The 21798-nt window shown below is 48.4% G+C and overlaps 1 protein-coding gene across 3 annotated transcripts in view; it reads left to right on the top strand.

The window, feature by feature from the left end:
• LOC309555492 (ATP-binding cassette sub-family B member 5-like) overlaps window positions 1-21798 on the top strand; it is a 301162-nt gene that overhangs the window by 39349 nt on the left and 240015 nt on the right. For all 3 annotated transcript variants that reach the window (XR_014225273.1, XM_082257527.1, XM_082257528.1), the window contains exons 7-9: window positions 2681-2805; window positions 2884-3058; window positions 21594-21707. Coding sequence is in view for 2 of the 3 variants with exons in the window: in XM_082257527.1 (XP_082113653.1) it covers window positions 2681-2805; window positions 2884-3058; window positions 21594-21707 (414 nt within the window). In the remaining variant the exon portion in view is untranslated. The remainder of the gene's footprint in view (window positions 1-2680; window positions 2806-2883; window positions 3059-21593; window positions 21708-21798) is intronic.

Below are 21798 nucleotides of genomic sequence, written 5' to 3'. Positions count from 1 at the left end.
ACCGGGTTTGAATGAAACCCAATCTTATAAATCATTTTTGTAAATTATGCATTTCTTAATGATTTAAGATAAAACTCTTTTCCGCCGTCGTTACTATTTGTCATCTGTGGAGGGTGGGATGGGTGTCGGCTTGCCTGGCGTGACCATCTTTCCACCCCCTGTTTCTTTTTCTTTTTTAGCCCCGGCCCCCCCCCCCTTTGTGTCTTTTTACCCCTAATTGTCTTTTACTAATCATTAGAAGAATTATTATCGCATCATATGAAACCCAATGAATGTCCATGTGCTGACCCTATGCCTCTTCGATATGTATGAGAATCATAATTTCCAAACTCAGCTCTTCATATGTTTAAAAGCTATTGAGGGTAGTGTCTTCAATTTTTGGGCCTAACAGCTCTAATCCTTCCATTTTTTAAGCACCAAATTGCCTGGGTGCTAGATACACCATTATTACTATTTTTCTTTTTTTTTCCCTTATTAACATATTCTGTTTATCCTTTTTTCTCTTTTCTCTTCTTTTAGAATATAATACATTATTATATTCTTGGTTCTTCTTGTTTTCATCACTCTTTGTTAACTATTGATGCATATATTTTTTTCTGTAATTACTACTCAGATTAATGTATTCTTGTTATTATGTGTTTGCAGATGCTTTGTATCTAAGTGTGCCATGCTAGTAACCTCTGGGGGCGCTGTGGGACGCTAGAGTTTTCAGCCAATCCGGTGATATATGTGCGGCCTGGTAAGCCACAGTGGACTTCCGCTCCCAGGAGCATCGTTTCCTGTGGCACCAGATCAGACTTTCTGGAGCCTGTCAGCTCTGAGAGTCTGACCTAACCTCTCGGAGCGTTACGAGTGGCCGTAGCGGAGTCACTTCCGCCTACGCCGCATCGTCATTTCCGGGGGGTGTGGCCGGGGTGGCGACGTCGTTCTGACGAACCGCCCGGGACCCACGCCATAAAAGGGCGCCATACAAGCGTCCGAGTATGGCGGCGGTTCCCCATCCGGGGAGGACATCTATGACGGAATTTGGCTCAACAGGGTAAGCCGACAAACTTATATCTTCGCTATCTTTTGGATTATGCACACCATTTTACTTACAACTTTGTCTTTAATCCTTTCTCAATTCAACAGTGTCTGCCACTTACAAGGCAGGTTTAATTTATCTCTATCTTAACAAAGTATTCTGCAGGATCGGTGAGCATGTTTAATTATTAGTGAGCCCCCAATACACTCGTATGTAACTATTGGTGATTTTCCAACTATCTTGAAACATGCATGGACTACCACCGCTGGGCTCATTGAAAGTAATGCGGTACTAGAAGCAATTCTTCTAATCCATTATACACTCAAGGCTGAATAATGTTGCACCTCATATGAAGGAATCAATGTATCCTATGTTTTTGCTTGTATGGAGACTTGGGACCATACAAGCGACCTATACCTGGGCAATTACTCTTTTGGAACTCTTCTCATAAAAACCTCTAACTATTGCGGTATATGATGACATAAAGTAGAAGCTCCCTCCCTGTGATTGGTATATGTCCATGCATCTTTCTTCAATGGGTTTCTTCCTTTTTTATATACAAACAACTCTATCCTCACCTATCTGTGTATCAACATGCACCGGGTGTGGCTATTTTCTACCGATAATGGTTTGACATATTATAATTAGCGCACTTTCTATATCCAACCCAGATACAAACACACAGGAGCGTTTGTATTTACACTCCTTGTGAACATCGGCTCCCCCATTTATGAGCTCAGTGACCGTCTTTTAGTCCTCCTCGTTACAGTACCAAAAAAGTTCAGAATATACACTGTACAGGTATGTTCATATCCTATACAGATATGTTTTCTTTATCATTTATATATACTGATGCCTAAAAAATAGTGTTATCTATTTCATACGGTGTGTGTCCCCACATGTGTCCCAATGGCTATCCTCTTGCCTACCCACCGAGCCCCCTCCCCCCTGATGGCTAGAACAGTAATATCATATGTGTGAAATGCCTTTTCTTTTACATTGACATTGTATATCACATATAAAATGCATTATTCTCATTTATGGAATATGTAGTAAATAATACATTCTGTTTCCTTAAAATTACTTATGTTTTTACACAGACAAAACAATTATTAAGCTCCAGACGAAGCTTTCACCGAGAAGGCGAAACATGTTGAGCAAACTGTCATGAGTAATGTATACCATATATTTACTGTAAACTTCGGCCGACCCTGCTGACTGGCACCCTGAGCATCGAGGTGTCCGCCGGCAGCTTCTGTCTGCTTTGAAGTATATTACATTGGATGTATGCATAATACAACTTGTTCTGTACACAACTGTTCCTATACTATATGAAGGTCTAGCACCTCATGCAAGATTATATCTGATACTGTCGACCGTTTTCTGGTCTCATGTTCAATGTAGATTTCTTTCATCTGCTTGTATCATTAGATGTTTTTAAAATGTTTGTTTAATAAAAAGCAATTTTATGAAAATTTAGTGCCCGAAATCCTTGTCTCCCAACCTTTCCATATCCAATTAGTTAGAGGAGTAGTGTAAAAAATTTCTGTCTTGTATGACCAGGCAATCATTTTCTTTTTCAAATTTTGAAGTAGATGTGATAATACATAAAATATATCTTTTGACAATACATATTTGACTATACTTTGCAATTAGATGCTGGTATCACTGACAAGCAAAGAGCTTACCGCATATGCAAAAGCTGGAGCTGTGGCTGAAGAGGTCCTCTCCTCTATACGAACAGTGGTGGCATTTGGTGGGCAAGAGAAAGAAATCAAAAGGTACCTTCAAAGCTTTATCTCACTGTGGTGTTCATTTAAAGATCATATATAATGTGCTGTTTTTTTTTGCATGTTTAGATACACAAATAATTTAGGAGAGGCCAAAGAACTTGGAATCAAGAAATCTATTGCATCTCAGTTGGCCCTTGGATTTGTGTACTTCATTGTTTATGCTTCCTATGGGCTAGGCTTTTGGTATGGTACCATCCTGATATTAGGAGACTATGGATATACCATTGGAGATGCACTGGTTGTAAGTTTGCCATTTTAATATATTTTGATTAAAGGGTTAGTCCACTTAAAGCTGTTATTCCATTTTCGTAAATTTTATTCTTGTTCAATTTGTTTATTGAATCGTAAAAAGGGAACAAACCATTAAAAACATCAGTACAGCATATCAGTCAGCAAAAAGGTATGAAGACAGTCAATATTATATAATAATCTGATGATTATGCCACTCAGGTTTAGGAAAGAGAACATGAATGGTTGGAGGCAATGATGGCTCAAAGACATAGGCTAAGCCCAGAGGGGTTGACAAAAAAAAGACAAAAGTATACATTGGAGATATGCAAACTGTGGCCCTCCAGCTGTTGCAAAACTCCAAGTCCCATCATGCCTCTGCCTCTGGGTGTCATGCTTGTGGCTGTCAGAGTCTTCCTATGCCTTATGGGAAATTTAGTTCTGCAACAGCTGGAGGCCCACAGTTTACATGTCCCTGGTATACATAATCGGCTGAAGCCAAAGTCGAAGGTCTTTGGACCGGATGGCAATTCGAGCAAGAAAGGAGCAGAGTATGGGAAGTACAACGGTTAGTCCACATAAAGATGTTATTTCAATTTTGTAAATGTTATTCTTGTTCAATTTGTTTATTGAATCGTAAAGAAGGAACACAACATTGGTAACATCAGTAGAGCATATCAGTCAGCAAAGAGATATAAAGATAGTCAACAATATATAATAATCTGATAAACGTACACAATTTAGTCTCAATGTGTGATCACAAGAATGTCTGTGGAGTCAAAAAACCGAAGGACTGTAAGAAGCCACAGGCATTTGCAAAATGAAATACCCCCATCTCATTTTTACCAGTCCACAGGCCAACTCTCCCTGAGTGAAATTTCAGCACACTCACTAAACTCTGGGGCAATTTCCCTTTGCCAAGTGAACAGCCTACTTGCCTTTAGTAAAGGAACCCCTTTGTGTCTTGAGTCCATGCAACACATACAATACGAAGTCAGTATACAACTCATCCCAGCAGACTACCGAACTGAAATATCACCTTTGGCTGGACTTAAATAATGAAGGAAACTTGTAATAAAACAAAGACAGAGGTAGGTGTCTCTAACATCTACTTTCTGAATCGCTCACCTGGAAAAGCATGCAACAAGCTAAAACCCAGCTCTGGGCTTCAGAGCAGTGGAGAACTTCTAATGAAGATACTTGTACCTGTAACATTTGCAGAAGATTACCTCCAGTCAACCTACCTGTTACACCCTACTGCTGGAGGAAAAGGGCCAAAATGATTTGGTAAAAGTAGTACTGTTAGCCTGCAATGGTGGTGTCACACTGTAAAGAATTGCAGTCAAGTTGAATAAATAATTACTGGTTATGATTACAAGCCCAACTCATCAGGAGGGCTGAATTGAATTCTATATATATCTGCTGTATTTTGTCATCCCTTCTTTATATCTAGTATCATCCACTTGAAGCGTAAAGCTGTACTGCAGGATAAGTAAATACAAGAGGTGTGAATAGTCTTACTTGAATATTGGTCCTTTGTATATTTCTTCCAGATCTGTGCAGTAATCTAAAACTCTGTGCAGGAGCTTCCTGTAAAAAAAAAAAAAAGACTGGTCACTGCTGCTCTCTCTACTTGTGCAGGGTGACTGGTCTTGTATCTACCCTCTCCTGTAGTATTGTGCAGGCAACCTGTAGTAGGTGAACCTGTTGGGTTCATCCCACAGCTCTGCTCAACACACAGGCTAATTTTCTCTTTGCAAAGTTGATTTTTTTTTTTCTTTGCTTGTTGAATGAAGTGAAGTTGTGCTGACTTCTGATCATATGCAAAGAAAAATAAATTTTTTTGTTTGTTTTGGGATAACTCAGATTCCTTCACCAGGTTTTACACATTTCTAAAAAAAATGGTCCTGAAACTCACATATTTAAACACAGTTACAAGGAGGGGCAATGAAATATATGCATTAAAAATTCAATTTCTCTTACGTCCTCCGACAGTCGCCGCCTCCTCTAAGTCATCACAATTGGGTATTGTCCACCTATCTGTAGGAATAGCTAGGCATATAGACTTAGTCAAAAGACAAAAGGCATTAGCATATACACACCCACGGGGGCTGTCCCATCTGGTCAATACCCCCCCTGCATCACCACTCCCAACTCAGTTTTAGTTTGCCTAGCTTTCAGGAATAGTCAGGCTCCCTTGTGCCGGGGCTTCAGTCTCAGCCTTCCTATATCTTTCATTTGATTTTCTTTGAAAAATGTCAGTTTTTTTCTCTCACTTTACTAGCTGTTTATTTTGTCAGCTTTAGTGTTAGTTTATTCTTCAGATGAAGATGGATCATGCGGTGCTGGGATTCGGACTGGCCGCCCTGGTTCTCCAGGGCACTGAGGGTCAGATGGACCCCCAGCCCGCCATCGAGCGTTCAGCTATGGTTCGCCCTGGCATTAAGAACGACCCATCCCTGTTCGCTGCAGGGATGCAGCCGTGGGGTGGCTACCTCACAGGACTCGTCTGCGCTGCAGCAGCTTCATGTCCCTGGCTCATGGCACTCCCTGTCAGGAGAGGACAGAGCTTTATCCGTGCATAGTGGCTCCCCCACGCCATCGGGTACAGGTAAGTACTTTTCTGTGTGGGGCCTCTGGTTGGGGTGGCAGTCTGTGTTGCTGTGTGTCCCCATGTCTGTGCCTGTGTGACTCCCTGTGCGATCCCTGCGGGGTTCGTTTTGTGCATAATGTATGTTTTTTACTGGGGGTTCCTGTTCCTGTGTCACCTTAGGTGCATGTTGGGGGTGCAGACGTGCGTGTTGTGCGGCGACCGCTGCGGGGGTACGTTCGCGCGGTCCACCATGTTTTTTACTGCACATGGATATGGCCCCTCTGGGGCGAGTATACAGATCGTTTTGGCGCCCTCCGCCGCCATTTTGTGGGCTGTAGAACGATCGGGTCGGCCGCATGTCGGCGGCCATCTTGGTGAAGCCTCAATGCATTTACTATGGGCAGCCATTTTCCCTTAGGTCTGGCTTATAGCCAGCCCCTTCCAGCAGCATTTCCTTTTCCTCTCAGGCAGCAAAGGACACAGGTAGCAACGATCTGCGGGCTCTGCACTGCATCTCTCTCAGTCTTCTTCTGCATACTGCTTCTGGCTCAGTTTCTCTCTCCTTTTGGGGGTCTCCATATCTGTGACAGTAGCGGTGGGCTGCGCACTCCGCAGCGCTATTTAAGGGGACAGTACATCATTTTTTGCACTGTAATTTTTTTCTTGTCTTGAGCCATGGATTCTCTGGAAAGCAAGTTTCCTCCAGCTTTAGTGGGGGGCCCCAGTTCTCCTGTGGCTCCGCTGCGACCTGATTTAGCTGCTGTAGTTGCGACTTTAGTGGCAAATATGGAAATGCTGATGTCTGAACGGGCTGCGAGAAAACGGCCCAGGCTGTCTCTCTCTTCTGATTCAGATGGGGATATGGCTGCTGCTGCTGCAAGCGTGCCCTTTTCAGGGTCCCACTCATCCTTGGACCCCCCCCGGGGTCTGAGGGGGAGGCTGAAATTGAGGGTGTTGACACATCCTCCCCAGGGTCACCTGAAGAACGGGCGACCATGAATGAGTTGATTGTTTCTGTAAAAGAAACCTTGCATTTGGAGGATGAGCCCACTCCTCCGGGCGTTGTGTCCTCCTTTGGGATGCACAGGGCCCGCAAGTCTGCGCAGGTTTTTCCCTGCCCAGCTGAATTTCATTACACTGTTAATGAAATGTGGCGCACGTTAAAACGTCCATTCGTGGTGCCTAGTCGGTTCAAATTGCTTTATCCTTTTGCGCCGGCTGCGGAATCGCGATGGTGTGTGCCTCCACAGGTGGATCACATTGTGGCCGTACTGAACAAGGCTACCTTGGTTCCTACTGAGGATACTCCGGTTTTCCGGGATCCCACGGACCGGCGGTTGGAGTCTCTAGCCCGCCATTCCTATACGGTGGCGGGTTCGTTGCTCAAACCCGTTTTCGCATCCGTTATAATGGCTCAGGCGGTAGCTGATTGGATCAAGGTGCTTAGAAGCAACCTAGTGTCTGACGACGTGCCGCCTGCCCGACTGGAAATGGTGGACCAGATCCACCAAGGAGTCATGTATTTGTGTGATGCAGCCTTAAATGAGGCCCGCTTGGTGGCTCGCCTCTCGAGTGTCGCGGTGCTTAACTGGCGACTGATATGGCTGAAGAGCTGGTCGGCCGACCAGTCCTCACGGAAAACAGTTGCTGATTTCCCCTATGCTGGCTCTCGCCTTTTTGGCGAGGCATTGGATACCCTGGTGAAGGGTGTCACGGGGGGCAAGAGCACTATGCTACCCCAGAACCCGAAGAACAAGTCCTTACCCTGGGCGGGTAAGCAGAAGACCGGCAACGCCGGCTCGGCGGGACAATCCGCCTCTGCCTGAAGGGGCGCCCTCACCCATTTCAGGGGTGGGGGGATGTTTGCGCGGTTTCCTTCAACCTTGGCTGCTCTGGGTATCGGACAGGTGGGTCCAGGAAATCGTTCGATCAGGTTACAAGATCTAATTCCTTTCCAGGCCGGCGGACAGATTCTTTCCCTCCAATCTTCATCTGCTTCCGGGGCGTCTGCAGGATTTGCATCAGGTGGTGCAGGACCTGCTTGCTCAGGGAGTGATTGTCCCGGTGCCTCAGCCGGGACAGGTTTCGGGGGTTTTATTTGAATCTGTTCACTGTGCCCAGGAAGGAGGGCAAAGTGCATCCTATTCTGGACCTGAAAGCACTGAACCGCTTCGTGCGTGTTCGAAAGTTTCGAATGGAGTCTCTCCGTTCGGTTGTGGCCTCCTTGAGTCCTGGAGAATTCCTGGCTTCGATAGATCTGAAGGATGCGTACCTGCACATCCCAATTTTCGAGGGTCATCAGCGGTACCTTCGGTTTGCTATCGCAGAGGACCACTACCAGTTTGTGGCGTTACCTTTCGGTCTCGCTTCGGCTCCAAGGGTCTTCACCAAGGTGTTGGCACCGGTTCTGGGCCTGCTACGGGCCCAGGGCATTGCGGTCCTGGGGTACCTGGACGATCTGCTTCTGAGATCGAGGGCAAGCCAGGACCTTGTGCGCGACCTGTCCATCACGGCGACTGATATGGCTGAAGAGCTGGTCGGCCGACCAGTCCTCACGGAAAACGGTTGCTGATTTCCCCTATGCTGGCTCTCGCCTTTTAGGCGAGGCATTGGATACCCTGGTGAAGGGTGTCACGGGGGGCAAGAGCACTATGCTACCCCAGAACCCGAAGAACAAGTCCTTACCCTGGGCGGGTAAGCAGAAGACCGGCAACGCCGGCTCGGCGTGACAATCCGCCTCTGCCTGAAGGGGCGCCCTCACCCATTTCAGGGGTGGGGGGATGTTTGCGCGGTTTCCTTCAACCTTGGCTGCTCTGGGTATCGGACATGTGGGTCCAGGAAATCGTTCGATCAGGTTACAAGATCTAATTCCTTTCCAGGCTGGCGGACAGATTCTTTCCCTCCAATCTTCATCTGCTTCCGGGGCGTCTGCAGGATTTGCATCAGGCGGTGCAGGACCTGCTTGCTCAGGGAGTGATTGTCCCGGTGCCTCAGCCGGGACAGGTTTCGGGGGTTTTATTCGAATCTGTTCACTGTGCCCAGGAAGGAGGGCAAAGTGCGTCCTATTCTGGACCTGAAAGCACTGAACCGCTTCGTGCGTGTTCGAAAGTTTCGAATGGAGTCTCTCCGTTCGGTTGTGGCCTCCTTGAGTCCTGGAGAATTCCTGGCTTCGATAGATCTGAAGGATGCGTACCTGCACATCCCAATTTTCGAGGGTCATCAGCGGTACCTTCGGTTTGCTATCGCAGAGGACCACTACCAGTTTGTGGCGTTACCTTTCGGTCTCGCTTCGGCTCCAAGGGTCTTCACCAAGGTGTTGGCACCGGTTCTGGGCCTGCTACGGGCCCAGGGCATTGCGGTCCTGGGGTACCTGGACGATCTGCTTCTGAGATCGAGGGCAAGCCAGGACCTTGTGCGCGACCTGTCCATCACGGTACAGACGCTTCAGGAGTTCGGATGGACCATTAACGTTCAGAAATCAGCGTTGTCTCCGTCGCTTCGCCTTCCCTATCTGGGAATGGTTCTGGACTCTGCTCAGGCAAAGGTGTTCTTGCCGGAGGACAAGCTCCAGACTTTGCGTGGCGAACTCAGGTCCCTCAGGGACAATCCGTCCTCGTCACTCAGGACCTGCATGCGGGGCCTGGGGTTGATGGTGTCGGCCTTCGAGGCGATTCCCTTTGCCCAGTTCCACACGCGGGCTCTCCAGACGGAGATCCTGGCCAGGTGGGACAGACTTCCTCAGTCCTTGGATCTGGAGGTCTCCTTGAGTCGCCAGACCAGATTGTGGTGGATCCAGTCCCCGGCGGTAACAGAAGGCAAGTCCTTCCGCCCGGTGGTGTGGACAGTGGTTACCACGGACGCCAGCCTGTTGGGCTGGGGTGGAGTCCTGGACAACCTGTCTGCCCAGGGCACTTGGTCAGAGGAGGAATCCTCCCTCCCGATAAATGTGCTGGAACTAAGAGCAATAAAACTCTGTCTCTTCCAGTGGTCGGACCGTCTCCAGGACCTGCCTGTTCGTGTACAGACGGACAATGCTACCGCGGTGGCTTACATCAACCACCAAGGGGGCACCAGGAGTGCTCGAGCGGCCCGGGAGGTGACCGACATTCTGTCTTGGGCCGAGACTCATGTCCCGGCGATCTCGGCAGTTCACATTCCGGGTGTAGACAATTGGCAGGCCGAATATCTGAGCCGCCAGACCCTGGACTAGGGGGAATGGTCCCTACACCCGGAGGTCTTTCAGATGCTGTGTGCGAGGTGGGGATCCCCAGATGTGGATCTGTTCGCATCCCGGTTAAACCGAAAGGTGGAAAGCAAGAACACGCGATCCGTTGGTGGACACCTCGGATGCGTTGGTGGCCCCTTGGCATCAGTATCGTCTGATGTACGCCTTTCCTCCGATTCAGTTACTATCCCGGTTCCTTCTCAGATTGGCCTCGGAACCGCACATGGTGATTCTGGTGGCACCGGACTGGCCTCGCCGGTCCTGGTACGCCGACGTTGTTCACCTGGCAGTGGCACCTTCGTGGCGCCTGCCTCTGCGGGAAGATCTTCTGTCTCAAGGTCCGATCTTCCACCCTGCTTTACGGTCGCTGGCTTTAACGGCCTGGCTGTTGAGACCCAGGTCTTGAAGGACAAGGGTCTATCTCCTGAGGTTATTCCTACCCTGATCAAGGCTAGGAAATCTTCCTCTGGTAAGATCTATTACCGTACCTGGAAGGCCTACTTCACCTGGTGTGAGTCCAGGGGGTTTTCACCTCGTTCTTACTCGGTGTCGAGAATCTTGGCTTTCCTCCAGTCTGGAGTGGATCAGCGCCAGGTGTCAGCACTGGCGGTCCTTTTCCAACGCCCTGTGGCGTCTCATTCCTTGGTGCGCACCTTCATTCAAGGTGTGCGACATTTGGCTCCTCCTAGGAAGGAGCCTTTACCTCCATGGGACTTGAATTTGGTCCTGTCCGCTTTGCAGCGTGCTCCCTTCGAGAATATCAGGGAGATATTGTTGCCTCTGCTGTCGAAAAAGGTTGCTTTTCTTGTGGCGATCACTTCGGCTCGTAGAGTGTCGGAGCTGGCGGCGTTGTTTTGCCGTTCCCCTTACTTGATAATTCACAGGGATAAGGTGGTTTTGCGACCACCCCCATCCTTCCTTCCCAAGGTGATCTCTGATTATCACCTTAATGAGGACATTGTCCTGCCTTCGCTTTGTACGAAGCCTAAACATCCAAAGGAGATTGTCTTGCATTCCTTGGATGTTGTTAGGGCGATCAGGGTTTACCTGAAGTCTACGGAATCCTTTCGGAAAACCAATTCCCTCTTTGTCCTTCCTGAGGGACCTCGGAAGGGCATGGCTGCGTCCGCAGCAACTATTGCCAAATGGATCAGACAGACCATTGAGCAGGCTTACGCCTTGAAGGAACGGGTTCCGCCCTTCCCTGTTAAGGCGCACTCTACCAGGTCTTTGAGTACTTCCTGGGCCTATTGGCATCGGGCCTCGGTGGCCCAGGTGTGCAAGGCAGCGACTTGGTCGTCGGTGCACACTTTTTCCGAGTTCTACAAAGTAGACGTTCTGGCATCAGCTGATGCTTCCTTTGGCCGCAAAGTTCTCAGTGCGGCTGTGCCATGATGGACCCTTGGTTTTTTCCTGGGTCCCTGGCTGTTGGCATTTGCTTTCCTGGGCTGTTGCTCCTGTTGAGCATTGTTTGTTGCTGTTGCCCAGTTGGTTCTTACAGTGCGTGTAAGATTCCTTTCCCTGAATGGGTACTGCGTTGCCTTTTCTACGGTTGCGTCTCCTACCCCTCATGTCTATACTGCTTTGGGACATCCCAATTGTGATGACTTAGAGGAGGCGGCGACTGTCGGAGGACGTAAGAGAAAACGGAATTTTTGTAAAATCTTACCTGTAGGAGGACTCAGAGAAAGGAATTTTACAGGTAAGATTTTACAAAAATTCAGTTTTTCTCTTACGTCCTCCGACAGTCGCCGCCTCCTCTAAGTCATCACTGTTGGGTATTGACTTCCGCTCCGCAGGAGTAGCTAGGCATAAAGACTTAGTCAAAAGAACAAAGGCATTTGCATATACACACCCATGGGGGCTGTCCCATCTGGTCAATACCCCCCTGCAGTGACCACTCCCAACTCAGTTTTAATCTGCCTAGCGTCAGAAGTAGTTAGGCTTCCCTGTGCTGGGGCTACATTCTCAGCCTATCTAATCTTTTTTATTTGATTTTCTTTTGAAAATGTCAGTTTTCTCTTACTTTACTAGCTGTTTATGTTGTCAGCTTTAGTTTTAGTTGATTCTTCGGATAAAGATGGATCATGCGGTGCTGGGATTCGGACTGACCACCCTAGTTCCCCAGGGCAGAGGGTCAGATGGACCTCCAGCCCGCCATCGAGCGTTCGGCTATGGTTTGCCCTGGCACTATGAACGACCCATCCCTGTTCGCAGCAGGGATGCAGCCGTGAGGTGGCTACCTCACAGGACACATCTGCGATGCTGCAGTGTCATGTCCCTGGCAAACGGCACTCCCTGTCATGTGAGGACAGCGGCTTTCCGTTCATAGAGGCACCCCACGCCATCTGGTACAGGCAAGTACTTCTGTGTGGGGCCTCTGTCTGGGGTGGCAGTCCTGTGTTGCTGTGTGTCCCCCATGTCTGTACCTGTGTGACTCCCTGATGCGGTCCCTGTGGGGATCGCTTGTGCATGCGATGCGGTGCTGTATGTTTTTGGGGTCCCCTTCCCTGCGTCACTTCGGTGCTGGTTGGGGGTGCAGACTGTGTGTGTGGCGGCCGCAGCGGGGTAAATCCGCGCGGTCCGCCATTTTAGGTATGGGCAGGCATGTTTGGCTTCTCTATGGGCATTCTACATGCTGTTTTTTGGCGCCATCCGCCGCCATTTTGCGTTAACCGAACGATCGTTCCGACCGCATGTCCGGTGGCCATTTTGGCGGAGCCTCCCATGCAATCTAATGGGGCAGCCATTTTCCCTGGGTCATGCAGCCTATAAGTTCAGCCTACTCTAGCAGCACTTCCTTTTAGGGCTGGGTGATAAAACGATACCGATAGGTATCGCGATAGTCCCGTGCTCGATAGCAATAGGAAAACTTGAACGATAAATCGAAAAGTCCGCTCCGACGGGTTTAAACTTTTAAAAATGGCGCCGCCCGGCGCCAACACGTCATTGCGCACGCGCCACCGCCGCTCGGGAGAGGCCGGGAATAGCCGAAATTACACGAGCTGAGGTGGCGCGTGCGCAATGACGTATCGGCGCCGGGCGGCGCCATTTTTAAAACGAAGGCGCCTCTGGAACAGGTAAGTGAAACAGCTTCACTACCTGCCGTTATGCAGGGCTGCGGGCACACTACAAGGGATGCAGTGCTGCGGGCATAGTCTACCTGTACCATGCCCACAGCACTGCATCTCCTTTAGTATGCCCACAACCCCGGATCCTCTTGTACCATGCCAGTACCCTGCATTCTCCTGCACCATGCCAGTCACCCTGCATTCTCCTGCACCATGCCAGTCACCCTGCATTCTCCTGCACCATGCCAGTCACCCTGCATTCTCCTGCACCATGCCAGCCACCCTGCATTCTCCTGCACCATGCCAGTCACCCTGCATTCTCCTGCACCATGCCAGCCACCCTGCATTCTCCTGCACCATGCCAGTCACCCTGCATTCTCCTGCACCATGCCAGCCACCCTGCATTCTCCTGCACCATGCCAGTCACCCTGCATTCTCCTGCACCATGCCAGCCACCCTGCATTCTCCTGCACCATGCCAGTCACCCTGCTTTCTCCTGCAACATGCCAGTCACCCTGCATTCTCCTGCAACATGCCAGTCACCCTGCATTCTCCTGCACCATGCCAGTCACCCTGCATTCTCCTGCACCATGCCAGCCACCCTGCATTCTCCTGCACCACGCCAGCCACCCTGCATTCTCCTGCACCATGCCAGTCACCCTGCATTCTCCTGCACCATGCCAGTCACCCTGCATTCTCCTGCACCATGCCAGTGCCCAACATTCTCCTGCACCATGCCAGTACCCTGCATTCTCACCCTAGGGTCCTTATTTTAAATGAGTAATAAAAAATATCAATATATATCGATATCGACCAATATGAAACACTGATATCGTGATACAGTTTTCAGCCATATCGCCCAGCCCTACTTCCTTTTCCTCTGAAGCAGGACACTCGGTGGCAACACTCTGTGGGGCTCTGCAGGTTATTGCTCTCAATATCTTTCTGTATTGTCATTTCTGGCTCAGTTTTTTTTTCTCTCCTGTTTGGGGGTCTTTGTCACTGTAGCTGAAGCGGTGGGCTGCGCACTCCGCGGCGCTCTTAAAGGGACAGTACTAACTTTATTGCACTGTTGTTTTTTGTCACCTTGAGGAATGGATTCTCAGGACAGACAATTCCCCCCAGCTCTGGTGGGGGTCCCCAGTTCGCCTGTGGCCCATCTGAGACCTGATTTGGCCGATGTAGTGGCGACCTTGGTGTCAAACATGGAAATGCTGATGGCTGAACGTGCTGCTAAAAAGAGGCCCAGATTGTCTCTCTCCTCTGATTCAGATGGTGATATGGCTGCTGCTGCTGCGAGCGTGCCCTTTTCAGGGTCTCGCTCATCCTTGGACCTGCTGGGGTCTGAGGGGGAGGCAGAGGTGGAAGGGGTTGATACCTCTTCCCCGGGGTCGCCTGAAGAGCGGGCGACCATGGATGAATTAATTGTTTCTGTTAAGAAAACACTACATTTGGAGGATGAGCCCTGTCCTCCGGGCATTGTGTCCTCATTTGGGATGCACAGGACCCGCAAGTTGGCGCATGTTTTTCCCTGCCCAGCTGAGTTTCATTACACTGTTAATGAAATGTGGCGCACGTTAAAACGTCCAATCCTGGTGCCTAGTCGGTTCAAATTTCTTTATCCTTTTGCACCGGCTACGGAATCACGATGGTGTGTGCCTCCTCAGGTAGATCACACTGTGGCCGTGTTAAACAAGGCTACCTTGGTTCCTTCTGAGGATACCCCGGTTTTCCGGGATCCCACGGACCGGCGGTTGGAGTCTCTGGCCCGCCATTCTTATACGGTGGCGGGCTCGTTGCTCAGACCCGTTTTCACGTCCGTTTTGGTGGCTCAGGCGGTGGCTGATTGGACGAAGGTGCTTAGGAGCAACCTCGTGTCTGATGATGTTTCGCCTGCCCGGCTGGAAATGAGGCCCCTTTAGTAGCACGCCTGTCTAGTGTCTCGGTACTTAACCGGCGACTGATATGGCTGAAGAGCTGGTCAGCTGACCAGTCCTCGCGGAAAACAGTTATTGATTTTCCATATGCTGGTTCTCGCCTTTTTGGCGAGGCGTTGGATACCCTGGTGAAAGGCGTCACGGGGGGCAAGAGCACCTTGCTGCCCCAGAACCCGAAGAACAAGTCCTTTCGTGGCAAGCGGGGTTCTGCGTCTCGATCCACTCAGGGGTCCTTTCGTACCTTTCGCAACCAATCCAAGGGCAAGCCCTTCAAGGCCCAGGGGAGCCAGAAGAAGCCCTGGGCGGGCAAGCAGGAGTCGGGCAATACCGGCTCGGCTGGTCAGTCCGACTCTGCCTCAAGGGGCACCCTCACCCGTTTCAGGGGTGGGGGGACGCTTGCACGGTTTCCCCCGACCTTAGCTGCTCCAGATATCGGACAGGTGGGTTCAGGAAATCATTCGATCAGGATACGAGATCAAATTCCTTTCCCGGCCGGCGGGCAGATTCTTTCCCTCAAAGCTTCGCTTGCCTCCTGGGCGTCGACAGGACCTGCATCAAGCAGTGTAGGACCTTCTTGCTCAGGGGGTGATTGTCCCGTGTGCCTCATCGGGACAGGTTTCGGGGATTTTATTCCAATCTGTTCGTGGTGCCCAGGAAGGGGGGCAAAGTGGGTCCTATTCCCTATATGGGAATGATTCTGGACTCTGCTCAGGCAAAGGTGTTCTGTCGGAGGACAAGCTCCGGACCTTGCAGGACGAGCTCAGGTCCCTCAGGGACCACCTGTCCTCGTCACTCAGGACCTGTATGCGGGGCCTGGGGTTGATGGTGTCGGCCTTCGAGGCGATACCCTTTGCTCAGTTTCACACGCGGGCTCTCCAGGCGGAGATCCTGGCCAGGTGTGACAGACTGCCTCAGTCCCTGGATCTGAGTGTCTCATTGAGTCGTCGGACCAGATTGGCTCTTCTGTGGTGGCTCCAGTCCCCGTCGGTGGCGGAAGGCAAGTCCTTCCGTCCGTTGGTATGGACGGTGATTACCACGGATGCCAGCCTGTCGGGCTGGGGTGGAGTCCTGGGCAACCTGTCTGCCCAGGGCACATGGTCGGAGGAGGAGTCCTCCCTCCCGATAAATGTGCTGGAATTGCGAGCGATAAAACTCTGTCTCTTCCAGTGGTCGGACTGTCTTCGGGGCCGTTCCTGTCCGGGTACAGACGGACAATGCTACCACGATGGCTTACATCAACCACCAAGGGGGCACCAGGAGTGCTTGGGCGGCCTGGGAGATGACCAACATTCTGTCTTGGGCCGAGACTCATGTCCCGGCGATCTCAGCAGTTCACATTCCGGGTGTGGAAAATTGGCAGGCCGACTATCTGAGCCGCCAGACCCTGGACCAGGGGGAATGGTCCCTACACCCGGAGGTCTTCCGAATGCTGTGTGCGAAGTGGGGATCCCCGGACGTGGATCTGTTCGCATCTCGGCTTAGCCGATAGGTGGAAAGGTTCGTGGCAAGTACGCGCGATCCGCTGGCGGACGCCTCGGATGCGTTAGTGGCCCCTTGGCATCAGTATCGTCTGATGTAGGTCTTTCCTCTGATTCGGTTGCTATCCAGGTTCCTCCGCAGGTTAGCCTCGAAACCGAACCTGGTGATTCTGGTGGCTCCGGACTGGCCACGCCGGTCCTGGTACGCAATGTTGTTCGTGGAAGAAATAATCAATAAAAATCGATTACCTATAGCGCTTGCTGTGATAAATAATGAATAAATATACGTTAAAATTATATAAAACAATAATCCGTGAAAAAATCTATAAACGTATGATAAGTAAAATAAGCGATCAAGTCTGTATGTGAGAATAAATATGTGTAAATAAATAGCAAATAGTCCAATATAAAATGTAAATTCCAGAACAGTTAATAAATAGATAAAGTGCCGATATTCCTTCTTTTCTTCTTCCCAATATTTTGTGACCCTTCACCGTGAAGAATAAGTGAAATTCAGACTCACCAGAAGACGTGGGTCCTGTATGCCTTACGGCATCAGGACCTACCTTGCTTTGGAGACAATCTCCAGATACAGGGACGTCCCTCCTGGCGGACCCGGATAACCCTTCCCTGGTACCGATAACGTTGCTGGCTCACTTCAGGGGGTTCCAGCACAGCTCAGCAGATCGGTGGTCCTCCTATGTAGGGGTAGCTCCAGCCACGGGGTATAAAAGAAACTCGGATAGTGCAATATTGTATGTGAAACAGATTTTTTATTGCACACTCCCGGTTCACTCCAAAATACATGCAGTCCCAAAAATAAATAGATGCAAAGTTGAATAAAAGCCACTACAAACGATCAAATGGTGATAGAATCCTAACTGGTGTGATAAACCAACGAAAGAAACAATCCATGCATATGCAGACGCGCCGTCATACACGTGGGTTAAACAGTGGAGAGCGGTACTTCTGGATTGCGTTCCACCGAGCGCCGTATGACGTCACAACGTGCGTTCCAGCTAACGCGTTTCGTCATTGGCTAGACGTCTTCAGAGGTGTACAATATTGCACTATCCGAGTTTCTTTTTGTCCCTTATACCCCGTGGCTGGAGCTACCCCTACATAGGAGGACCACCGATCTGCTGAGCTGTGCTGGAACCCCCTGAAGTGAGCCAGCAACGTTATCGGGACCAGGGAAGGGTTATCCGGGTCCGCCAGGAGGGACGTCCCTGTATTTGGAGATTGTCTCCAAAGCAAGGTAGGTCCTGATGCCGTAAGGCATACAGGACCCACGTCTTCTGGTGAGTCTGAATTTCACTTATTCTTCACGGTGAAGGGTCACAAAATATTGGGAAGAAGAAAAGAAGGAATATCGGCACTTTATCTATTTATTAACTGTTCTGGAATTTACATTTTATATTGGACTATTTGCTATTTATTTACACATATTTATTCTCACATACGGACTTGATCGCTTATTTTACTTATCATACGTTTATAGATTTTTTCACGGATTATTGTTTTATATAATTTTAACGTATATTTATTCATTATTTATCACAGCAAGCGCTATAGGTAATCGATTTTTATTGATTATTTCTTCCACATTCTGCACTAGCACTTTCTATAGCAGCTGCTACCACAGATATTTAGAACATTCATTTGTTTACAATTATTTATATATATTTATTCAATTTATTGATCAATACTGAGGTGTTACACTTTCACATAACTGAAGTCACAATTTATCACTCACCATAGGACTAGGTTCTTTCAAATCACTTATTAGATCCCTCCTTGGCGCAGGTTATATACCTACCCTTAGGTATATTTTTTTCCACGCAATGTTGTTCACCTGGCAGTGGCGCCTCTGTGGCGATTGCCTCTGCGGGAAGATCTCCTGTCTCAGGGTCCGATCTTCCATCCTGCTTTACAGTCGCTGGCTTTAACGGCCTGGCTGTTGAGACCCAGGTCCTGAGGGACAGGGGTCTCTCCTCTGAGGTCATTCCTACCCTTGTCAGGGCTAGAAAAACCTCCTCTGGTAAAATATATTACCGTACCTGGAAGGCTTATTTCGCCTGGTGTGAGTCCAGGGGGTTCTCCCCTCGCTCGTACTCGGTGTCGAGAGTTTTGGCCTTCCTCCAGTCTGGTGTGGACCAGCGCCTGGCGCTGGCCACGATCAAGGGCCATGTGTCTGCACTGGCTATTCTTTTCCAACGGCCTGTGGCGTCCCATTCTCTGGTTCGCATTCAAGGTGTGCGACATTTGGCCCCTCCCCGGAGGGAGCCTTTACCTCCATGGGACTTGAACTTGGTTCTGTCCGTGTTACAGCGTGCTCCCTTTTAAAACATTCGGGATATATCGTTGCCTCTGCTGTCTAAGAAGGTTGCCTTTTTGGTGGCGATCACTTCGGCTCACAGGGTGTCGGAACTGGCAGCGTTATCTTGCCGTTCTCCATACTTGGTGATTCACTGGGATAAGTTGGTTTTGCGTCCGCATCCCTCCTTTCTTCCTAAGGTGGTCTCCACATTAATGAGGACATTGTCCTGCCTTCGCTTGTACGAAGCCTAAGCATCCTAAGGAGGTTGCTCTGCACTCCTTGGATGTTGTCAGGGTGATCAGGGTTTACCTGTCGTCTACGGAATCCTTTCGGAAAACGGATTCCCTCTTTGTCCTTCCTGAGGGACCTCGGAAGGGCATGGCTGCATACGCAGCGACTATTGCCAAATGGATCAGACAGACCATTGAACAGGCTTACATCTTGAAGGAACGGGTTTCACCCTTCACTGTTAAGGCGCACTCTACCAGATCTGTGAGTGCGTCCTGGGCCTATTGGGATTGGGCCTCGGTGGCACAGGTGTGCAAGGCTGCGACTTGGCCGCCGGTGCACACTTTTTCCAAATTCTACAAAGTAGATGTTCTGGCATCAGCTGATGCCTCCTTTGGCCGCAAGGTTCTCAGTGCGGCAGTGCCATAATGGACCCTTGTTTTTTTTCTGGGTCCCTGGCTGTTGGTATTTGCTTCCCTGGGCTGTTGCTCCTGTTGAGCATTGTTTTTTTCTGTTGCCCAGAAGGTTCTTTTACTGTGCATGTAAGGTTCCTTTCTCTGATGTGGGTACTGCGTTGCCTTTTCTCCGGTTGCGTCTCCCACCCCTCATGTCTATACTGCTTTGGGACATCCCAACTGTGATGGCTTAGAGGAGGCGGCGACTGTCGGAGGACGTAAGAGAAAACTGAATTTTTGTAAAATCTTACCTGTAAAATTCCTTTCTCTGAGTCCTCCGACAGTCGCCGCCCCCGCCCCTCTTTTGGGGTTCTTATTACCTACTGCTATGCTACCAAACTGAATTGGGAGTGGTCACTGCAGGGGGGTATTGACCAGATGGGACAGCCCCCATGGGTGTGTATATGCAAATGCCTTTGTTCTTTTGACTAAGTCTTTATGCCTAGCTACTCCTGCGGAGCGGAAGTCAATACCCAACAGTGATGACTTAGAGGAGGCAGCGACTGTCGGAGGACTCAGAGAAAGGAATTTTACAGGTAAGATTTTACAAAAATTCCATTATTTTGATCAGAATTTTGAAGTGTTACTGGGCTAATTGACCCAAAAATAAAAAACAATTAGCACCTCAAATGACAGAACCTTTGAGATGTCTATAGAGGCAATAACATTTTTTATAATCTCTTTGAGTCCCTTTGAACTGTAATTTTGACCTTTTATTCAAATGCTTGAAAGAATAAGGCTTTTTCGAGAAGATTAACATTTTGTTCCTATTTAGACCATTGTCCAGTGTTCTGATTTTTTGCTTTAATTTGTGTTCCCATTCCAGTCTCTTTCTGTGATTCAACATTTTTTGAGATCCTTTATATTGTGGCCTCTGCTGCAGTAATGGGCTACAGAAACATCCATTTTAATTGTGAATCTTCGGAGGATTCATAAGAAGATTCACCTCTTTTTATACTGATAACCATGTTACTGAAACAAAAAAGGGGAAAAGGCGGAATTTTATAGTTGTCCTCAGACAACTATAAGGGAAATAGCCCAATGTGAACAACTGTTCTGGGAACTACTGTCTAAGAGGGGATTTCCCTCACTTTAGGAGATTCCCTTTAACTTCCTGCTGCATCTCTGGGAAAGTACAGGCGGTCCCCGGGTTACAAACATCCGACTTACAAACGACTCCTACTTACAAACAGGGAGACAACAGGAAGTGAGAGGAAATCTCCCCTAGGAAGGGAAATTCACTCCTGCAAGAGTTATCATGGGAAAAAGGTGTCTCCTCTAAAGCTTTATCACAAATCCTTGTTTCCACAACAATCCAAAATTTTCAAAATCCAATTGTCACAGGGACAGAAAGTGAGGGGCAATCTTCTGAACAGGGGCACAGACAGCAAAACAAACATTGCAGGGGTTGTAATACCCTTTCCCTATGCTATCCAAAAAACATAAAAATGTTTTTTTTTTGGCTGAAGCTACACTCAAAAAAATGTACCTGTTCCAACTTACAAACAAATTCAACTTAAGAACAAACCTACAGACCCTATCTTGTTTGTAACCCGGGGACTGCCTGTAAAGGCTAATTTCCCCAATGGTACACAAACTTCAAAAAGTAAACTGACAGGGGGTTTAACCTTATCCTACTCTATCCAAAACTTGCAGTGCATTTGTAGCCCAAACTTTTTTTAAGGTTGTAGTGGATGAATATTAATTAATGGACTCTTTAATTAATTTAATCTTGAATCTGTTTGAGATAATGATTCAATAACAGGGAGATATTTAGACCATATCAACTGTAAAACACTTTTCTGACCCCTTGTTGCCATATCAGAATTACTGTAGGTTTATTTACAGATAGATTTAGGCCCTTAAAAAATAAAAATAAAGTATTATTGCCTCAGAGAAAATTGTGTTCTGAAGTGCTGACAATGATATTATTTATTCTGGATCCTGTTTGGTACTTTCTAACTGTTCTTTCAAATACACATGGTCTAATTTATGTTGTGAGGAATTGTATTAATATTATTGTTATTCATATCCATGAAAGCAGTGACGCACAGTTCCTGGCAAGCGGCTTTCAGCACTGAAGTCTGACCAGTAAAAGATGAAGGCCGTAATTTAAGCACAGTTTTTTTAGTTCAATATAATTAATGCCACACAAAGGTTGTATTACAAGTTTTGACACATTGATAGAGAACTGTTAAGTTATTATTGTTATTATTATATTGGGCTTTCTTTCTCTGACAGGTTTTCTTCAGTGTTGTGATAAGCAGCTATTGTATTGGCCAAGCATTTTCCCACCTTGAAGCCTTTTCTATAGCAAGAGGGGCAGCATTTGGTATATTTAAAGTAATTGATCAGGTAATGCATAACAAATTGGATTATTCATGCTATTTTGATAATTTTGGTAGCAATTTGACCAAGTATATAGTGGTAATAACTGGGCTTTGCA

Source organism: Pelophylax lessonae (genome assembly GCF_965119305.1).
Source record: "Pelophylax lessonae genome assembly, chromosome: 5".
In the NCBI taxonomy this organism is placed as follows: Eukaryota; Metazoa; Chordata; class Amphibia; order Anura; family Ranidae; genus Pelophylax; species Pelophylax lessonae.
This window is presented reverse-complemented; position numbering and strand designations above follow the sequence as displayed.